The 22,505-nt window shown below is 36.8% G+C and overlaps 1 protein-coding gene across 1 annotated transcript in view; it reads left to right on the top strand.

Moving 5' to 3' along the window:
* Positions 1-7,579, top strand: part of col12a1b (collagen, type XII, alpha 1b) — a 67,960-nt gene extending 60,381 nt beyond the window's left edge. Inside the window, exons 69-76 of the mRNA XM_073817009.1 lie at positions 524-581; positions 709-780; positions 1,423-1,458; positions 1,545-1,611; positions 2,181-2,363; positions 2,740-2,817; positions 4,050-4,220; positions 6,696-7,579. Coding sequence (XP_073673110.1) covers positions 524-581; positions 709-780; positions 1,423-1,458; positions 1,545-1,611; positions 2,181-2,363; positions 2,740-2,817; positions 4,050-4,220; positions 6,696-6,817 — 787 coding nt within the window. The 3' untranslated portion in view covers positions 6,818-7,579. The remainder of the gene's footprint in view (positions 1-523; positions 582-708; positions 781-1,422; positions 1,459-1,544; positions 1,612-2,180; positions 2,364-2,739; positions 2,818-4,049; positions 4,221-6,695) is intronic.
* Positions 7,580-22,505: the final 14,926 nt, after the last annotated feature.

The raw sequence follows: 22,505 nt of genomic DNA, 5'->3' as shown, positions 1-22,505 counted from the left end.
TTTACTGAAAAATAATGCATTTTTTATTTATTAAAATTCAGTAATTTTCTTAACAATTGTGACCCTGGACCACAAAACCAGTCAGAAGGATACATTTTTTGAAATTGAGATTATTATGTCATTTTTATATATTTATTGTAGGAAATTTACAAAATATTTTCATGGAACATGATCTTTACTTAATATCCTAATGAGTTTTTTGATCATTTTGACCCATGCAATGTATTTTTGGCTTTTGCTACAAATATACCCAAGCTACTCATCACTGGTTTTGTGGTCCAGAGTCACAATTAAGCTTATTTTCCTCACATACTCTTATTACTGTAATACAGTAATAAAAAAAATCACAATGTAAAACATTTCACTAGTCCTTAAAATAGGCTTGATGTTCTTAATGTTCATTTGAGGTTGAAATACAACACAGATGTTTCTTTGAGAGACTCATTAAGATGCGATTCATGTGGATCTGAACGAACACGTATGTTATCAGCCTAATGCGGATCTGTGCATGTATGTTATCAACACAGGGACCCCCAGGGAAGGAGGGGCCAGTGGGACCCATGGGCCCACAAGGACCAATGGTATGTTCTAGATTTTTTTTGAAGGGAGGAGGGAATGTTGTTAAATTTGTTTTCTTTAACTCAGATGTGAGACTGTATTGCACACATCTGTTTTGCTGAAGACCAGAGCTGTTATTCTTTTGTTCAGGGACCCCCAGGAGCCCCTGGAATGCCGGGACCTACTGGAAAGCCTGGAAAGAATGGTGATACAGGTGTCCCGGTATGTAGCCTTCTGGTTTTCATAGACGCACACAACAGCACGACACTGACACTAATTCACTGAATTAGTCCAAATGCACATGGCAGGAGGCGACAAAATAACATCTCTTAAATATATCTATTGTTTGAGAGCTGAGGTCTCCTGCTGATTTTACTTCTGAGAAAAGATCCCAGTATTCTCATGTGTTTCTTCTAAATCTCTGAAACTCTGCTCAGATTTGCCAAGACGTAGTAAAATCTCAGAAATCCCAGTATTTCGCATCAAATTTTTCCAAGAGCGAATGATCTGGTATGCTGTTTACATTTGTTTGACAGCTCAGTGCTCACTGTTTAACAACTAGTGACTTTTGAATCTTTTTAGTCTATTTTTACTCAGATTCATATTTATTTTAATAGTTAATTGTTTAGTCTTACAAAACCTACAAGTCTTAACCAGACTATTTTTGAACTTTTCCCCAAAATATTAAGAAAGGAAATCGTTTAACACAGTCCACATTGTTTGCAATTTAGTTCACTAGATATTTGCTCACTGAAATGCACAGTGTGGTTTTGAGCACAAGTGAGGAGCAAACCACTGATTTTATTTTATCTTTGGATTCATCGCAGTCTATTTAAAAATAATATATGATTTTTATTCTTACAGGGTCCTTCTGGGGTTAAAGGAGACAAAGGAGACAGAGTGAGTGATGATTTTAATATCTCCTTTTATCATTTCACAAGAGTTTGAGCGGAGGAGACGTTAACATCTCGTATTCGTCCTCCTAGGGAGACATCGCATCCCAGAGCATGATGCGCTCTATTGCCAGACAAGTCTGCGAACAGCTTGTGAACGGTAACGAATGTTCTGAAGCAAAAATCTATTTATATGATTTAAATTCGAGAAAAGTGCATGCAAGGTTTTTTAATTGCGAATATACACTACTGCTCAAAAGTCTCTTTATTTCTTAAAAAAGTACAATAAAAACTGTAACATTTCGAAATATTATTTCAATTTAAAATAAGTGTTTTCTAAGTGGAAATATTTCCAAATATAATTTATTCCTGTGATGCAAATTATTCACATGGTCCTTCAGAAACCATTCTAATATAATGATTTGTTGCTTAAGAAACATTTTATCAGCGTTGTGGAAATATTTCTTTTTCAGGATGCTTTGATGAATTTAAAGTTCAAAAGAACAGCATTTATTTGAAACAGAAATCTTTTGTAACCTTATCTTTACTGTAATGTCTTTTGATCATTTTAGCATGTCCTTTCTTAATAAAAAATATTGAATTCCTACCAACCCCCAAACTTTTAAACAGTAGTGTACTCATGGATAAAAGATGTAGGACATGATGTTCAGATGATCCCAAGGGTTACATTTTATTACAACCTGCTGTTTCTCGGTTGACATTTTACAGGACAAATGGGTCGATTCAACGAAGTGCTGAATCAGATTCCCAGCAACTATCACAGCAACAGTCCAGGGCCTGCTGGCCCACCTGGACCTCCCGGATCCATGGGACCACGCGGAGAGCCCGGTCGGATAGGCAGAAACGGCCTTCCCGGAAGTCCAGGGTTGCCTGGTCAACAGGGAGAACGAGGTACCTGAAACAACAGCCAAAACATAAACACAAAACTGTGCCAAATACAACCATGTGATTTTAATCAGCCTCAAGAACTGTGGTTAGTTTGGACTTCTGCCCTCGCTGTACAGTATACGTAGAAATGCTAAGACAAATAATTGATGCTTAGTGAGCTGCTGTGCGGTTTACCATCTGAATTAATGGGAAACACACTCTCATACACTTTTAAAGGTAAAGGTTCTTTATTCATAAAGAACCTTTAACATCCATAGAATCAAAAGGTTCTTTATTTTGGGGAAAAAAAATTAAAAAGCATTTGTCTGCATTTAATAGATGCATATATGCAGCTATGTGCATGTGGGTTTATATCTGTGTTTGTGTGTGTTTTCATTAGGCCCAGCTGGAGAAAAGGGAGACAGAGGAAGTCCAGGCATCGGAGAGAAAGGGCAGAGAGGAGTCACTGGACCACCTGGTATGTTTCATGTGCTGAAACCTAGCTTACAGTAACTCATCTAGATGAGGAGTAGTCATGAAAAACCTGGAAATATGGGAAAATTGTGATTTACTAGCTTGCATTTTCCCCTTTATTTAGAAGGAGATTATGCTGTATTTAAACTCACGTCCGCCACTTTCATTTTTAGGCACAGAGCTATTGGATGTGTTGCGTTTTAAGTTACGTAACACTTAAAAAATGAGCAGACATAACTCTTCTAGACTTTCCCCTCAAAGAAAATATATTTCAAGTCAAGTGAAATCACATTTATTTATATTGCGCCTTTATACAATACAGATTGTTTCAAAGCAGCTCCACAGAAATAAACTGAAGGGTAGCAGTGTTTCAGCAATTATAAAATTACATTACATTCAGCTGTCAAGCGGCTCTACAGAAGATAATAATGTCATTAGAGATTCAGATTCAATTTGTGTTGATCTTACAAAGTTCAGCAATTATGAAACAAATTGTGTTTAGTTGATTTAATTTGTTTCATTACCTGTGTCAATGTTTCGTCAATTGAGAAACAAAAGATAGCTGTACCAAAGAAAATAGTTTAATTATCTATTTCAGATCAGTTCTTATCCAGTTGTCCTGCAGTCAAATGAATAAAATTGATTTTCTTGTAAGCCCCCTTTTATAGACAGAAACCTGTTTGAAAACAGTCATTGTTCATGCCGTTCTGTTTGGTGATGCTAATGTTGCTTGAGATATGAAATATATGACTTAATCCTACAATCAATAGAAAAAAATGCTATTTAAAAATGTTTGCACCAAAACATTAAATTAACTCAACATTCAGATTTGAGTTTGATTTAGTCATGTTCAATAACTCTCAATGTTGCAAAAGTTCCTCAGTAATGAAACGAAGACAATCGTGTCATTATCCAGTTTAGTTCAGTTCTCATCCAGTAGTATCAGTGCATTCAAATCAATAATATTTCTGAAAGTTAATTCTCTTTTAAGCCCCCTTTCATAGACAGAAACCTGTTTGAAAACACTCATTGTTTATGCAATTCTGTTTGGTTATTGCAAATGGTAAACAAATATGCTTAACGTAAAATACATGTATGACTTCATGCTACAATCAATTGAAAAAAAGATTTGCACCAAAAAACTGATCACATGTAATATTACAATTATTATAGGCCCCAATTTTTGTCACATTTAAAAGTCGTTTCTGAGGCAATGTCTTTTTCTGATTTCTGTAGGTCCGCCTGGTGAGTCCAGAACCGGCCCTCCCGGTTCATCTGGCCCTCCAGGCAACCGCGGTCCACCCGGTCGCAACGGCGTCGCCGGTGTACGTGGCCCACCCGGCCCACCTGGCTACTGCGACTCCTCTCAGTGCGTCGGTATCCCGTATAACGGACAGGGTTACAGAGGTACGTCCCTCATGTTCTAGCTGTGCCCGGTGCATGACAGTAGAAATAACATTAATAGCATGTGTAGAGTAACACAGTGCACGAACAGATAATGCAGTAGATAATGTAGCTAGTTACAGCGGAATAATGCAGATTATCATGGGTGAATCTTAACAACTTTTCAAAAACATGCACAAGTCATATTTCACTCCAAAATCAAAAGAAAAAGAGAATATAAATATATATGAAAATAAAGAAAATTAAGCATTTTAGGACTTTTTTGATCACCAAAAATACAACAAAATAGTAATATTGTGAAATATTATAACCATTTAAAAGAACTGTTTTCTATTTGAATATATATGTTAAAATGTAATTTATTCCTGTGAGGCAAAGCTGAATTTTCAGCATCATTACTCCAGTCTTCAGTGTCACTTTTGATCAATTTAATGTATATTTATGAATAAAAGTTTCATTATTTTTTCATATTTTTTCTTTTAAACATGAAAAAAAAATTCACAGAAAAATATAAAAAAAAATTATTCAAAAGCCATATGCTAACTGTGCATGAAATGGACTGAAATTTAAGTCGTTTTTCACTGAAACCTTTTCAAGTCGGTTATTACAAAGCTATTTAGTCTGAACTGAACTTGAGAACCAAAGAAATCATTCAGTAAATTGATTCATTAAAAAGATCTGATTCAAAAGCATTATTCTTTCACAAAGCGGACATTGGATTCTATTTTAAGGTTTTTCTTTACACAAAGCTCTCGTAGGACATTCAGACTACTTTTATTAAACTTTTTGGTTATTTTTGAAGCTTTAGTTTGCATTGCATAGACTTTGTACACAAAAGAAAAGCTTCAGAACAGGGTTCCTCAAATCTTACCTTAGAGGACCAATGCGCTGGAGAGTTTAGCTCCAACCCTGATTCTCAAGACCTTGATTAGAGTTAGAGCTCAACTCTGCAGGAAAATGGATCTTGTGGGCCAGATTTGAGGATCCCTGCTTTAGAATGACTTCTAAACAGTGAAATTAGTCCAAAAACAGCTTAATTTTCTTTATGCAAAATATAATTTTCTGTTGATTTTGGAATGAAACATGCTTTGGCTCTTCACCCTCTTTAGTATCAGAGTATCAGAAGCTGATTTTCAGTTTGTGATTTGTCTGGCAAAGAATTCTAACCCCCTCTTTGACCTGTTCCAGGTTCATAAACTTTCTAAACCACCTGTGCTGCTTACACTTTGAAAATCCTGAGAAAATCACATGTTATTGGGCTCTGTGCGGATAACCAACCACGGAGATGATTAAGCGAACACTATTGAACAAAAGCAAACAAACAAACAAACAAATAAAAGCAACAAACAGAGATTACGATCTGCGGATGGGTACTAACAACAACTCACAGCCAAAGGCATCAGTGACAGCGGTCAAAACAACCCGAAAAACAAGCTGCAGTCGGCTGGAGACGCATGACCAAAACGCAAAAACACACCAGCAACCACAACAAATACTAACCAGGTGGATCTGTAGCCAAACAACTGTCATTTAGCATGTTAACTTGAAGAGTTCTCCTTTAGCTGTACATAAACTAATCATGCCTAGTAAATCAAGCCCAGTCCACTAAAAAGCAATAGTTTTAACCCTCCTAGTGAGCTTGAATTCAACTGCTTGCATAATGCTGACACCAGCGCCTCTTATTTTACTGCGTGCCTTAAGTGATCTCACAGACGTTTGCTCAGGGCCAGTTTCTTTTTGCTCACCAGACCCCGGAGGTTTCTTTTTTTCTCTTTTAGTATGTACGCACTCATCTTGCCAGTTTCATTTCCTAAAGGTTAATTTCTGTATCGGTGAGATCCTTTCTCTTTCGTTTGGCTGTAAGTGAGGGTTTAGATGAATAGATCTGATTGGGCGTCTTTAAGTTTTTCTTTAGCAGGCCAACTTGCCCATATCAGCAGTTATTCGTTTTGACAGTAATGTCTATAAATATAGGATGAATTCAGGTTTTCCTAAATTAACCCTAGATACAAACATTGGGGTCCAAAAGCCTGAGCCCTCATTGAAAAATGATATTTTGTTCCATTTAAATCTGGAAAACAAACATTGCTTTGAGATTTCGAAGCTTATGGTTTTATTTGGCTTTTGCTAAAGTTTTATGTATTTGGCAGACCCTTTTATCCAAAGCTGCTTAAGTTGTATTCGTGTAATTTATGTTGTCAGCATGTGCAATGGCTCGGAATTGAACCCAAGGTAAATTGAAGATCTTTCATCTAGCTAGTATACTGTTGATATCAAACCTCATCAATCGGATTGTTTTGCTAATGTGACTTAGAAGCATTTTCACTTGAGATTTGAGACTTTTGGACTCCACTGTGTGAAGTACTCATCGACAAGCAACAAGTTTCTAACCCTTTGCACTTAGCCACATTGAGAAAGGTAACAATTGTATTTTGCTTGTTGAGTGACTCAATCGGCCACTACCATATCTCCAAGCAGAAGAGTTTCCACCTGATGCCGAGCAAATATTCCCAATCGAAGAAGAAGACTATGAGATTTCAGCGAACCAGCGGCGCAAGAGGGCACTGACAGAGACGGCATCTGAAAGGAAAGCGTGGTAATCACAAAACAAAAAAAAAGAGTGGGGGGAGGTTCGTTGGCTCATGTGATTTCTTTGTTGACTTTGGCCTGTACAGATAATTGAACCCTTCAAACCCTGTGTGAATTCAGCAGATCAGACGCACGAATCTCCTAATATAACCTCAAGGCTTCTTTCTGTACTCCATCGCTTGTAAAATCGCATTGAATATATGTCCGATTGGAATCATTGACGTGTCACACATTGCAGCGTGCAGGTGAAAAGTGTTTTGATAATTTATTAACATTGAAGGGTTTCCAAAGATCATCGCCTCTTCCAGCCATCTTCGTATTCACCATTCTTCATTTATGTACGAATGCCCATTATTATCCATTTCTGTCTTCATTCACCTGAGAGATTGTCTTTTTTTTTTTTTTTTGTTAACATCTGCAGTAAACATCATATTATAAATCAGATATTGATCATATTGGATGAATGTTTGATTTAACCTCACAGCTGATTTTACCAAAGGTGGAATTGCATGTCTGTGGTGTATATTTAGTGTAATGTTTTTCAAATTTTCATTTGTAGTTGTTTGTTTTTCCTTTTTTTAATCCAGAATATAGTTGTTGTAATTGTTGTTTTATCAGTATCAAATGCAGTTTGGGCATTTGCGTGCAAGACTATATATATAGTATTGCTGCTTCATGTTTGTAACTGCACATTGTGAATTCCACAGCCTTATTTTCTTATTTATTTCTGAAACAGAGGAGGCATTTTTCAATAAAACTACTGAAAATATAAAGCGTGCCCTTTTTTTCCTTGCATAAGATTCATATTTTATTGTTAAAGGCACTTAAACTTTGATCAAAGGGCTTTTGAAATCAAAATTCTGGCTTTTGGCCCGTGCGTGAAATCTAAATTCTATGCTACTAAAAGTTGAAAGAGTCTGAAGTGTCTTCATTGCTTTCAAACCTAAATTAAGTTACTGGCTTTCAAAAGGAAATGCTTGAAAACATCAATGAAATCTGTTTGTCAAGTGCATGCCAGGCAGCAAAAGAATAGTTAGACATTTCACATAATTGTCTGATTTGACTATTTTAGGCAATCAAGATAATTACTCATGACGTCAATTTGTACCCAATCAGAATGGCTAATTTTCCTAAATTTAGACTAGTGGTTGTTGATTTTAATAAACATTTATACTCTGTGGTTTTACAACACAAATGACCTCTAAATGACTAGTTATGCCTCAAACATGAATTCTGAAGCTGATGTGTTTGATTGTTTATCCATCAAGCTTGTTAAGAGCATCCTTGTGGTTGTTGCAACTCCAAACCAACCAGAATTGGAAAAATAAATAAATCAGTGTAATGGTTTTCAAACACTATCCGCCATTGGTCAATTGAATCAGCTGAATTAACTGCAAGAATTTATGGGGGAAAAATAAAAATGTCAACACAGTGGCTGCTTTGCAAGTACTGTAATTGTCATTGCTTTTATTTCTTTCGACCAGTACAGCTTGTTTTCGTCCCAGACCATAAAGTGCATCGATTCGTCTTTTTGAATTCAAGTATTTTGATCAAATTAAGCGCAAATTCATCTGCTTCATATTGTAGGGAGCAGATTTGATCTTTGCAGCCATTGTAATCCGGGAACAAAATTTCACATGACAAATATTAAACGCATGTGTACGAAGTCTCTTTCTCCCATAAGGAACCACTTGGAAATGGACTGGAAGCTTCTATTAGGGGCTTCATTGATTTATGGCCAAAATTGTTGCATAATAGCCCACATTTAATGTTGTTCAGACACATGAATGTGTCCACGGTCCAGATAACTTCGCTGATTTAGAGAAGCGTCTCATAACTGTGAGCAGCTTCCAGCCGCGCCGGTCTGGAATTTAATTTGAAAGGTATGGCGGATCTGACGGCGGGACGACAGTGTTCGGTAACGGACGCGTTTGAAGTCCGTCCAGACATGCCATCGAGAGGAATGCATCGGTGTCAAAATATAAAACACATTATCGCTAAGAGTCAGGGGTTGGTGAAGATTTGCAGTGTACGTTAATATGGCCTTGAACATGAGAGCGATGACGTGAGTCCAGCCTTCGGACGCACATCATGATGCTCACCGGATCTGAAAGGTAGATGCTTAAACTAGAGTCACCATATGTGCTCTTCACTAAATTGTCTAAGGTTTGGTTTAGTTTTCCTATTGTTTTCATACTTTATAAAGAGAATGATTGAAAGGTAGTTCGACCAATAGCGTGCAGGCATCATCGACCAATCGTGTTGTGCGAGAAGGCGGGATCAACAGAGGACGGTTGACGCAATGCAAATAAAGACTTTTTAGACTATTTAGAAATCCTGGCAAAGATGTCTGGGCACCCTGCTTAAACTACACATCGTATTAGATAACAAAACATCCACAGAGAACAAAAAGCTCTTTTTTTTGTCATATTTTCAGCTTCTGACAATCACATGCTTTTATAATATTCGGAAGAACAGAGTGAACATCCAGCTAAACATCTCCCTTTGTGCCCCACGGAAGAAAATAAGTCAAACAGGTTTGGACCAACATGGGCGAGTAGCTAAATGATGACAGACTTTTAATATTTCTGAGAACAGTTCCTTTAAACGGGTTCATAATACGGTACGCAGATGTGAGAAGAAAGAAAGAAAGACATTTCTGCAGAAATAAATTTGACTTAATAAGTCTAACAAAGAAATGTTACACACACTTATTATAAATAATGAAGCATCTTTAAAGATCAAACATCCATTGTCAGCTTTAAACATTGAGGTCATAAAGTATTGTAATGAACAAAGGCATTAAAACATGCATTAGATTTATTCAAAGGCCCAAACTGAGCAAAATTGTGCAATTTGGTGCAGATGCTGATATTCATATGGCCAATTGGTGAGATGGATGTTTGATAGTTTGTAATGTAAAGCACCATCTTTATAACAGTATAACACTACTTACATTAAATGCATATAAACATCAGTTGTCACTGATTGGATTGCGTTAAACAGCAGTCAACATTCGATGTGGATCAAAACCTTTCGTCAAAGTTCTCCTTAAACCAAAACAATACCCATTTTTTTTATCCACTTCAAATGTTGACTACTGTATGTTTTGAATCAGAACTTTGATTAAACAACTAAGCATTTAGATATCTTACTAAGACATATGTGATCCTAGACCACAAAACCAGTCATAAGAGTTCATTTTTAGAAACAAATATGAATAAATAAGCTTTCCATTGGTGTATGGTTTGTTAGGATAGGACAATATTTGGTTGAGATACAACTATTTGAAAATATAGAATCTGAGGGTGCAAAAAATCTAAATATAAAGAAAACCGCCATTAAAGTTGTCCAAATGAAGTTCTTAGCAATGCATATTACTAATCAAAAAGTAAGTTTTGATATATTTATGGTAGGAAATTTACAAAATATCTTAATGGAACATGATCTTTACTTAATATCCTAATGATTTTTGGCATAAAAGATAAAATGATAATTTTGACCTATACAAGTGCTACTTAAGACTGATTTTCACATATGTCTTAGTAAGATATCTAAATGCTGCTTTTTAATCAAAGCTCTATAGTTTCAAAACATACAGTAGTTGACCAAAAAAGTTGTCCTAAAACAAAAATGGGTATTGTTTTGGTTTCAGGACAACTTTGATGAAAGGTTTTGATCCACATCAAATGTTGACTACTGTGTAATGCAATCCAATACAATGATAATAAAGAGATGTTCCTCAAAAGAGGAGATTTGAGATGTTTTAGAGACTTGGGAAGATCATTCCTCCACTGAGGATCAGTTAAAGTAAAGGTTCTGGAAACAAATGTCTGATGGTCATACATTTACATTGACAATTTAACATGATCTTATGGTAAAATGGGGTATGGATAATCAAGTAAGCCCAGTAAGGGTTCATCTTGAACATTTAGAGGCATTAGCTTGACAGGTCACTGGGTTCAGAAAGTTTTAAGTAATAAATAATCACAGAATTGTCATTTTTGGCCGCACCATTCCTTAAACAGTGGCAACCCTCAGTGAGAAAACCGCGAGTGGCACGATTAAATGATAAAAGCTTCCCTCTGGGAAAACTGGGCCCATCACGGCCTGTAGACTTACGGCTCATTTGAGAGTTTAATGTGAGCACGTTGTTCACTTACACCCTGGAACATCACAGAACTGAAGAAAGAACACAAGTCTCCTGCAGTGAGCTTTCAACACTCGCTCAGAGCCGCTTCCAAAACCCAGTGGGGTACGGATGAGAAAAACCCAACACTATTCGTTTCAGCTTCTTCTTCTTCATCGCTGAGCTCAAACTTATATTGATGCGACCGCCAAACATGACTTCATGGAAAGAAAGCAGGAAGAATCTGGCAGCTCTGGCCGCTTACGCAGCAGAAGGGGGTCCAAGCGCTCTAATTAGTTTCAGTGCGTGCTTGTCTGCAAAAATGAATATCCCGATATCCTTAGCGACATACGAGAACAAGACCGAAGATGAATGAAATGCTTGGACTCAGACCTCAATGAGAGCTGATTGGAGGTAGACGGTATTTTTAATTCAGTCATAGAGACTTTCCTTTCGCTTCTATAGCTCAAGCATGACATCATCTGAGATCATGCTCTGAGCCAATCGTTACTCAAAGCACGCGGTAGGAAAAAGTAGTTAAAGACGAAGGGCTTTTTGGGGTAATTGAATTGCTGAAATGTATTATGGAAGGCTGTTGACATTATCGGGTCAAATGGAAAAGGTTAAATCGTCTTTCGTGGCTATTTCAAAGTAGAGTAGCGCAATATATGTCGTTGACCAAATGTGATTATTTTACCACAAAATAAATGAACAGGCTTGTCCTTTCAGAGCGAATGCACCGCATGAACTCTGTCTCTGGGAGTAGTCCGATTTTGGTTGAATTTAAGATCATTTATGATGGAAACAATAAAATTTGCCAGTAAGTCGGTATTAAATTACAGTAAATTAAAATAAAAACTTTAGCAGGGATGCATCAGATTGATCAAAAGTGACTGTAAATGCAATGTTACGAAATAATTAGATTTTTAAAAAATTTGAATTAAATTTAAATGATCATAGAATCCTGATAAAAATGGTTTCCACATAAATATGAAGCAGCAAAACTGTTTTCCACCTTGATAATAATCTGAAATGTTTCTGAAGCAGTGAATCAGCTTATTAGAATGGTTTCTGAAGGATCATGTGACACTGAAGACTGGAGCAATGATGCTGAAAATTCAGCTTTGCATCACAAGAATAAATTTCATTTTACAATATATTCAAATAGAAAACATTTCTTTGAAATTGCAATAATATTTCACAATTTTTACTGTAGTTTTGATCAAATAAATGCAGTTTTGGTTATATACAATCTTATATAGTGCCAGGTCTGTTTGTGGTTCACTTTCCATTGCAAATGCAATGAGAACTATATATTTTTTTTCACTGTCTTATATGATTTTATGCTTTTAGTTGAATCAGTTCTGGTGTGAACTTCAGCTCTTGCACTTTTAATTCCCATGCAAATGCATTTATGCCGCATTCTAACATATTAGAAAGTCTGTTCTGTAGACAATCCATGAAAATGAACATTGTCAGTTCAAGCGATGGCTCTGTTGATTGGAAGTTGATTATTTCTGGCTCTTCTGTTCGCAAAACAACATGAAACCCGAGAATAAGAGCCTTGTTGAAAAGGTGCCCATTACAAAAACATATTTCATAACACTAGTTCAGCAGAGACTACATTTGACAGTATCATTGCTAAGCATTTTTACTGTATCTGTCATTTTTATAACGAGTATCAAATCTTAAAGCTGAGGAATTCCTTGTCTAGAAGCAACAGTTTATTTCCGAGGTTACTTCCCTTGCTATTGAAACGGGCTGGAGGTAATCAAAGCTATAATTATATAATATGTTAGAATTATAACATCACGAAAAACCACATCTTCATTAAAATAGCACCGTAATGTAAAACAAATGCTGATCTCATCCAATGTGTCCAACGCTGTTTACGCAGACTTTGTTGAATTGTGTTTACAGTGTGTTCACCATGGCATAGTAATCAAAATATTGTGTAGACGTTATGAAACGGACAAAAAATGTCCTTTGAAACGTATTGCGGAAAAAAATGTAAATCTTGACTTCGGTAGCAGAAGGGTTCGCTCACATTTAACATACTGTTAAACCAAAATAAACACATATGTATGAGAAACAACTCTAAAAGCGCTGGAGGAACTATATGTTCACGAATGACTTGCAGATGGAGTGTGTTTCATAATTTTCATTTAATTTCATTTAGTTGTAGATGAATCATGAAACACATTTAAAGTCAAGTTTAAAATCAAAACTGACCATATTTATGCTCTGCATTCACAATTATTGTTATATTGTGAGCAATTCATCAGTTCATGTTATTGTAAAGAATAAAAATGTTTGTCTTTCTCATTTTTCAAGACATTTCAGCTATGGAATAGCTTATGCCACATACAGTAGCTTACCAAAAGTGAACACAATAATTGAATGGCAGTTAGTTTAGCTTTAGAGTGCACTTAACTCATTTACATTTGGAAATACACTTTATGAAACTTAAATCAGTTGAGAATATTGATTTATTGATTTTAAGGGTCATTTAAGTCCTTATTTATACACCACCTTTGAAATGTTTGAGGTTTTCTAAAATCGTTTTGAAAGTCTCCTATGCTCAGTAAGGCTGCATTTATTTGATCAAAAAAAAGAGTAAAATGAGCAATACTGTGAAATATTATTGCGCTTATATTTCGGAATATATTTGAAAATGAAATTTATTCCTTTGATGCAAAGCTGAATTTTCAGCATCATTACTCCAGTCTTCAGTTTCCATGATTCTTCAGAAATCTTTCTAATATGAAACATCTCTTATTATCAACATTGAAAACAACTGTGCTGCTTTATAGTTTTGTGGAAACCATGATGTTTTTTTAATTTTCTGGATTCTTTGATAAGCAGAAAGTTTGAATTAGCAGCATTTACTTAAAGCAGACATCTCTTCCAACATATAAATGTCACTTTTGATCAATTTAATGTCATTGCTTTTTTGTAACAGTGTGTATTTAAGCATTTGCGGCTGTTGCAAAGCACAACTGAGTCTAATCCATCTTCTGTGGTAATCAACTAATGTTCACTGACTGTAACTTAAAAGAAGGCGATTTTAGTTATTTGGAAGGAAGTGTCAGTGTTTTAACATTTCAAATCCTGAAAACCGATTTGTGACATAATAACAGACAGTCTGAAGAAGGTCTGATGGCGGTTTGATGGGAGTTAATTGCACCGTAAGAACAAACACTGGAGCAGCTGAAGGTGTTTGGCAGATCGGGGTGGTCCAACTGAAATCACTCGAGGCTCATTTCCTCTCTATCCTGTTATATGGACTCTTCATTTAGTAGACCTGCTGGAGACCTTCTCTGCCGTGTGTCAGAACATCTGGGACATGTCAGAGCCATTAGCAAAAAATGCGAGCATATGGAAAATGATAAGTTGACTTCAATTAAATGATTTTTGTTGTCGTCTGACCTCAGACAACAAACACGCTCTTAGTGACTTGAACAAATGTTAAACCTTAGCGTGCAACTTGAGTTTGGTTAAGGAAAAGTGTGCTTTTACTTGAACAGACTTACTGTAGATTAGCAAGACTTGGACTAGACTGTAATAAAAAAATTCAATGCCGTTTCTTTGTAATTAATTGTTAATGTACTAGTAATTTCTGAGTGAAAATAGTTTTTTTCAGCAAATGCTGGGAAAGTCATCAGGCCAACTCAGTTTGCATGGGCAAACACATTTGTATAATGTAATTACTGGCATAATTTGCTGAGGCGTTTATTGAATTAGAGACATTATGGGTTTAGCTGCAATATATTCTAATAGCTAGGGTTTAATTCAGACCAAACCTGAAGCTTTTCCTTAATGTACTAATAATGGTCTAAACTCCACTTGAGCCATTAAAATCTGCCTGAAGTGCATCTTTTTAACCTATTAAATAGGCTTAACTTATTAGGCCCCATAAATGAAGGCATTTCTTTGAATCACAACCAATTATTTTCAAAATCCCTATTCATTCATCAAGATCCCTTTGCACTGATCTTGGACGGTGCGTCTGTCCATTTACTGTTGAAATACGACTGAGATGAGAATAAACAACTGGCCCGCTCTGACTGAATCAAGTGACTCATAATAAAGCCCATGTGTCTGTCTTATTTGATATGACACTGGCAAACAATGTCTTGAAAATAAAAAGACGCATGATTGAGCCAAGTGTTTTCAATTGCATGTCACTTTCCCTAAGTGTCACGCCATAATGTTTTTATGCATTTGTTTACTCTCATTACGAGGAGATATATGCTTGACGTCTTGCAGTTTGACTGATTCAGCTGCCTTTCTTCGTTCTGGACGATTCCAGCTGTGGAAGAACCAGAACATCAATGAATACTTCTTACAGTCCACCGCATAGTGCAAGTGGTGCTCATTAATGTAAGTATCAGTATTACTATTACTCATACTCAGGGTTAAATTACACTTTGGCAGTGAATTGCAATCTTTGCATCACAGCGACAGCCTGAATATTCTAGGAATATCGAGTTTTGCATGGGCAAATGTGACTTGATGTGTTTGTTTCTTAATCAGAACAGATTCGGAGAAAAATAGCATTCCATCACTTGCTCACCAATGGATCATCTGCAGTGAATAAGTGCCATCAGAATGAGAGTCCAAACAACTGATAAAAATATCACAGTAATCCACACCACTCCAATCCATCAATTAACATCTTATGAAGCCAAAAGCTCCATGTTTGTAAGAAACAAATCCATCATTAAGACGTTTTGTACTTCAAACTGTGGCTCCTGACCAAAACACCAGTCCATAATCCATAACATCGCTTCCTCCACTAAAAAAGTCGATCTCCTGTTGTCCTCTCACATCAAAACCCACTAGCATATTTGTTTAGAACTGTTTTGGACTGTGTTTACTTGTAAACAGTGCATATTTCTCTCCTGATTCAGAGAAAGCAGTATTGTGTTTTATCCAGAAACAATAGTTTGAAATTGAAACATCTTAATTACAGATTTGTTTCTTAGAAACACACAGCTTTTGGCTTAACAAGACATTAACTGATGGACAGGAGTGGTGTGGATTATTGTGATGTTTTTATCAGCTGTTTGGACTCTCATTTTGACGGCACCCATTCACTGCAGAGGATCCATTGGTGAGCAAATGATGCAATGCTACATTTCTCTAAATCTGTTCTGTTGAAGAAACAAACTCATTTACATTTCGGATGGCCTGAGGGTGAGTGCACTTTTAGCGAGTGTTCATTTTTGGGTGAACTATTTCTTTAATTGACTCACTTTTCTTAATTACAGTAGTTTTCGGATACAGTGCTTTAAAGTCAAGTGAGTCATTGAGTGTCTGCCAACCAGAATCACAAAGATCTGAGCGTTGACATCCTGGCCAACTCAAACAGCATTTAACATATGATCTACAGTATAATAGACTTTCCACGATCATCCCCAAAGAATTATTCGGCGTTTGGCATGAGAACGGCCATCTGTCAGAAATAAGTGGGGTCACTGCGCTGTAATTAGACGCATATGCCCACCAAAACACCTGTTTGATTTTTACTAGTGATTGTTGATAAATTTCGATTGAAACAAGCGTTGGAGCTGCAGGGAATGCTGAGTAATTCTCTCTCCATTCCACAGCGATTATTCATGTTACACAAGACTCTCCGATGTGTCATTATCCAACATTTATGTTCATCATTTGACTTTAATCGGCTGGATTTCCTGATGTACAGACACAGCTGCGCGCAGGTATTGTGGGAAGGGGTTTCTCTTAGGACAATCATAAAACAATTTTACGAGTTGGATGTTTTGTTCTTAGGTTTCACCTCTAAAAATGCTTTTCTTCCCCATAATGCTTCATTTTCTTTGTTCTTTGATTGCTCTAGTAATCTTCTTGAGAGAAAATGGGTGTTTCTACAACCCTTGGGCAACATTTGACACACAGAAGGATCATGTGACACTGAAGACTGGAGTAATGATGCTGAGAATTCAGCTTTGCATCACAGGAATAAATTACATTTCAAAATCTATTACAATAGAAGGGATTGTTCAACCAAAAATGAACATTTTCTGTTAATTTACTCACCCTCAGGCCACCTAAGATGTAGCTGACATTTTTCTTGAAAAGAATGGTAGAAAAGATTAAGCTGAAACCGTGGTCCTTGGTGATTCATAAAATCCAAGTCAGCGGCTGCCTGTTTTTGAGTATAAAAAAAAAACATATCAAGGAACATGGCAAAGCAAAGAGAAATGGAACATTATTTACAACAATGACCTGTAATCCAGAGCCACAGGCAAACGAGGAAATCCGTTTTTCCGAGAACTGGTTCTTTTGGACAGTTCATTTGAATGAACTGGTTCAGTTCCATAGTTTATTTACGTAATCACACAATTGCATAACATATACCCAATTATATTAATAAAGCACCCAATAATGATGTGAAATGCTGATGTTTTAAATGTATAAACTAGTTGTCATCAGCTCACCTTTGGCTAACCTTTTTACATAAACAATGAGAAAGCAGTTTCCTCAGTTCAGTGACTGTTAGAGGAACTGAAGCACTGAATCTGTTCATCATAGAATCAGATACACTGCTAGTTTGTCTAATTTTTAGTTGGAATGACTACTAGACATTTAAAAGTGAGTGGATTGAGTAACTTGTATATCTGTGTGATTCAAGCTGTGAACTGACAGCTGCTGTTTTAGACAGTTCAGACATTTGGTGAGCTGGTTCATCTTGTTCACTAAAAAGAATCAGTTCAAAAAAAGAAAAAGGGATTAGTTTGTGAACTGGACTCCAAAGTGTTTGCCTGAGGCTCTGAATTACGGTTAATAATACTGTAAATAACGCCAATTTTCTTGCACAGATTGATTGTTTCTCTTCATAAGACCTCAATATCTCACAAGGAGCCACAGGTATTATTTTTTTGGTATTAAAAAAATCTTTACTGTTCTGCTGAAGAAAGAAGTCTCCTACATCTTGGATAGCCTGAGTGTGAGTAAATTAACAGCAAATTTTCACTTTTGGATAAACTATCCCTTTGAGATTAAAAATCTGGGTTTGCTTCAATTTATAATTAAAGGCATTCGAAATGTAGCTAAAATTTTGATGAAGCCATCATTTCCAAGACAGCTGGAACACAGTAATGTGGCCATCATATATTAAAAAGAAAAATAGTTGCTCTGTTAGATTTAATGAATGCAGTCCTCTGAGACATAGCCACATTTGAAGAACCACCCAATTACATAGGCATTTGCCTCACCCAGAACCGTGATGTATGTGAACTAGCAATTAGCCAAAAGAGTGAATCAGAAATATCAGGGGATTTTTATTCTAAATGACGTATTGAAAGGTATTTTTTTAAGCGTAACGCTACTGAAACTGGATCTCAAAAAGGCAGCTCAATAAAAGCTTCTAAGCAAGCAACCAAACAGACATGTAAAAAATATAGAAAAAAAAATCATGCAAAATAAAATTTGTTTTATTATTACATCAAGCACCTTATAGTAAAACCATAAAACCAATAGTGCATTTAAACAAATTGCAATTGGATTCATAAAACCAGCCTGAAGATGCATGTGAGATGCTAATGTGTTTAAACTCAACCCACTCATTTTCCCAAATACTATTTTGTGTCTCTCTCAACAGCCAGTAATAAATCAAGCACAGTTGAGCTCAGGAGTGAAAGAACTCTCAAACCGCAATTAAGTGTACTTTACAGCACTGGACTTAGAACAGCAGCCAGTTATCAAGACCTCAAGTCCACAGAATCAGTAGCAGCGCTCAGTGTTCTGACGCGGCCCATGGAGAGATTAATGATCCCTGGAGTTCTGTTGACTTTGGAGACGAACTGCAGAGCCAGTCTGATGGAGAAAATGCCATTGATTAATGGCAGGAAAAGCTTCCTCATAACGCTGAATCATTCATACTTGGGTCAGACTTTGGCAACTTTTGAACTTTGAATTGGTTACGCATATCTGACATTCATTTTTCATCAAGTCCTGGGCGGATTCGGGTTTTGGGTTCATTTTGACGTTGAGTAAGCGCTTTGTCACATATGTATATTTGGCCCTCGCTGATTCAATGACATTTCTTCGGGAGCAGAGAAACAGTTTAAGTCTTTAGCGCCATTTGGACAGGATTAGATTCCTAAACAACATTTAAAACAGCATTTCTTCAACTGATTGGAATGAGGTTGAATTCATGGGAGAATCTATAGTCTGGAAAGTTGGCGGAATCCAAAAGGTTCAACAGGCAGTCAGAAGATTCACACTCAATGTGAAAATTACCTTTAGTTACGGTGTTTGACAAAGGTCAGAGTAAATGAGGAGAAGCATTGCGAAAATATAATATCCGGGATTAGATTTCTCAAAGGATAGTTGTGCTAGATGGAAAACGAAATGTCCGTAACTATTACAGATGTTGTGCAAGTTAAAAAGAGAAGATCTAGATTCCGATGGGATTGAAATCATAAAGAACCTGCGTCAGCGCAACGCAAATTTACGCAATTGAACGGGGCCACAGTTGTACTTTCCATTGTAGTGTTCGTGCTGTGCTGCAATTAAATTTAATAGCAATGAAAAACATACTTAATATGCAGCCATGCTTTCAAATAGCCTATGATTAGATATTGTTTTTTATTATAATTAAAGATATTAAACTTGTGGCATAAACACTGTTGCAGAAAATATTACTGATGTTATAAAGAATGTGAAACAAATTAAACAAATTAATCAATTATTATCATAAAATTTAATAAGTGGTGTTTGCTAAGTCAGTCATCATGATTAATTTTGCTCATTCTGAACAGATTTATTCTTTACACTTGACGGACGATAAAACAGGTGAAAAAACTCACATATAAACCTAAGACTGGAATATCAGAGACAGAGGCCAGTAAGCAACTGCATAGTCACGCGCTAATTCCAGCTTGAAACACACAAGCCACGCATAGCAATGGGCTATAAACCACCCAGAACACCCTAGCAACTGCATAGCAACAGGCTATAAACCACTCAGAAATCCCTATATACTGTAGCAACATTATAAAAGGCTCAGAACACCCCAGCAGCTGCATAACAACATGCTAAAAAACAATCATAACACCCCAGGAAATACATAGATTTGCTCAAAGAACCACACATTTGTGTTATAAAATTATGTTTTAACTTTTTTACTAGCAATTGCATAGCAACCACATAGCAACTAAACTACCCAGAACTCCCTAGCAACCATACAGCAATGGGCTATAAACCACCCAGAACACCCTTACAACTGCATAGCAATATGCTTAAAATATACAACACCCTAGTAACCGCATGGCAACAAGCTAAAAGCCAATCAGAATACCCCAGCAACTGCACAGCAACAGGCTATAAAGCACCCAGAACACTATAGCAACCACATGGCAACAAGCTAAAAATCAATCAGAACACCCCAGTAACTGCACAGCAACGGGCTATAAAGCCCCCAGAACACCATAAGAACTGCATGCAGCAGGCTAAAAACCAATCAGAATACCCCTGCAACTGCACAGCAACGGGCTATAAAGCACTCAGAACACCATAACAACTGCATGGCAACAGGCTAAAAACCAATCAGAATATCCCTGCAACAGCACAGCAACGGGCTATAAAGCACTCAGAACACCATAACAACTGCATGGCAACAGGCTAAAAACCAATCAGAATACCCCTGCAACAGCACAGCAACAGGCTATAAACCATCCAGAACACCCTAGCAACCGCATAGCAAAACGTTATAAAAATACTCAAAACACTCTAGCAATTGCATGGGAACATTCTAAAAAACAATGAGAATACCCCAGTAACTGCACAGCAACAGGCTATAAAGCACCCAGAACACCCTAGCAACTGCATAGCAACAGGCATTAAACCATCCAGAACACCCTAGCAACTGCATAGCAACAGGCTATAAAAAACACACTAAACACGCATGGCAACAAGCTAAAAACACCCCAGCAACTGCACATCAACTGGCTATAAAACACCCAGAATACCCTAGCAACTGTATAGCAACAGGCATTAAACCATTCAGAACACCCTAGCAACTGTATAGCAACAGGCTATAATAAATACTCAAAACACTCTAGCAACTGCATGGCAACATGCTAAAAACCAATCAGAACACCCCAGCAACCTCACAGCAACGGTCTATAAAGCACCAAGAAAACCCTAGCAACTGCACAGCAATGGGCTATAAAGCACCCAAAACTCCCAAGCAACTGCATTGCAACACTGTTAAAAAAACACATTTTCATTTGATTTTTTCACCATGTTGATGTGAGCACTTGCATTCTGAATAGGATCACACCTCACTGGAAAGTCTTCCTGATGAGTCTGACAATTCAGGCTGAATTTGGCTGCTGTGGTGACAATAGAATGAAGTGAGGTAAGAAACGGGACCAAAGGTCATGAGAAGATGTAGTTTGGACAATGGAGTCACAGAGAAGGAGAAATTGTCCAGTGTCTCTTAGGAGGAAACGCTCTGATTCATCCAGGAAGGTGGTTACCAAAAAATACAAACCCAGTTTCTTCTGAGAAATATTATGAGAAACAGTGAGGCATGGAATTTCAAAAGCTCAGTGAGAGAGAGAGATTCTATTCCTACAGCCCCGCCCACCATCTGCCATTGGTTAGACAAGCAGCCAAATCCTCACGCCATTGGTGGACACGTCAAACCACTCAAACAAACAGAAATGTTTGAAAACACCTGCATGAGTGGCATGTCTCTTTCAGGAGCTGTGGTCACTGTGAGAAACCACCTGCTCTTTGCTCAGCAGAAATCTTTCTATTTTAACATTTTGATTATATTTAAGAAAAAATATATATATTTTGGTTGAGCACAGTGTCAGAGCACTGTAGGGGAAAAAAAAACTCTGCTAACCTCTTGAATTGTTTCGATATATATTAGAAAACAACTTTTTAAACAAACTTTTCTGTGCAAATTTGACTGATTTTTCTTTTTTACAGTAGGTGAATTAGGTCTTATTTGCAAAACTGTACACTGTTAATATTGTGAAATGGCAATGGTTTTAATGTAGCTTTCCTTATGATCATGACAGCATTAATTCATCACAACATGGTCAGATGATTTATGGTGTCAATATGTGCACTTTCACATATATTTCACATATGTGCATTTTCAATGAAAGAGTCTGGATTTCATTGGTGCAGTGATCTCATGTGATTATTTGAGCATGATATATTTTACCACATGCATAATGGTCACTAGAAGAAACCGCCTCGAAAATTACCCTTGACCTCTAGCCTGTGTAACTGAACCCAGCGTGGTTTGTTATCTATTCATGCTAATAAAATTAAAAGTGCGCAAGAAGATCTGTGTCTGTGCCCGAAAGTTATACGCACACAAAGACTGCCAGACCTCAGCACACATGCTTTAGTCATTATAACATCACAGCGCAGTGTATAGATCCCCCGATCCCAGTATATATTACTGAGGCAACACCAAAGAGCTTTATGGACTGGAACGACAAAGATCTTGGGCGATGCGTTTGGTTGCGTCCTAACATTTCCTCTGGAAAATATTCTGCTAATACGCAAACAGGGCAGAT

The sequence above is a fragment of the Garra rufa genome, chromosome 13 (assembly GCF_049309525.1).
Source record: "Garra rufa chromosome 13, GarRuf1.0, whole genome shotgun sequence".
Taxonomy (NCBI): domain Eukaryota; kingdom Metazoa; phylum Chordata; class Actinopteri; order Cypriniformes; family Cyprinidae; genus Garra; species Garra rufa.
Note: the sequence above shows the minus strand (reverse complement) of the source record. Positions and strands in the feature narration are given on the sequence as shown.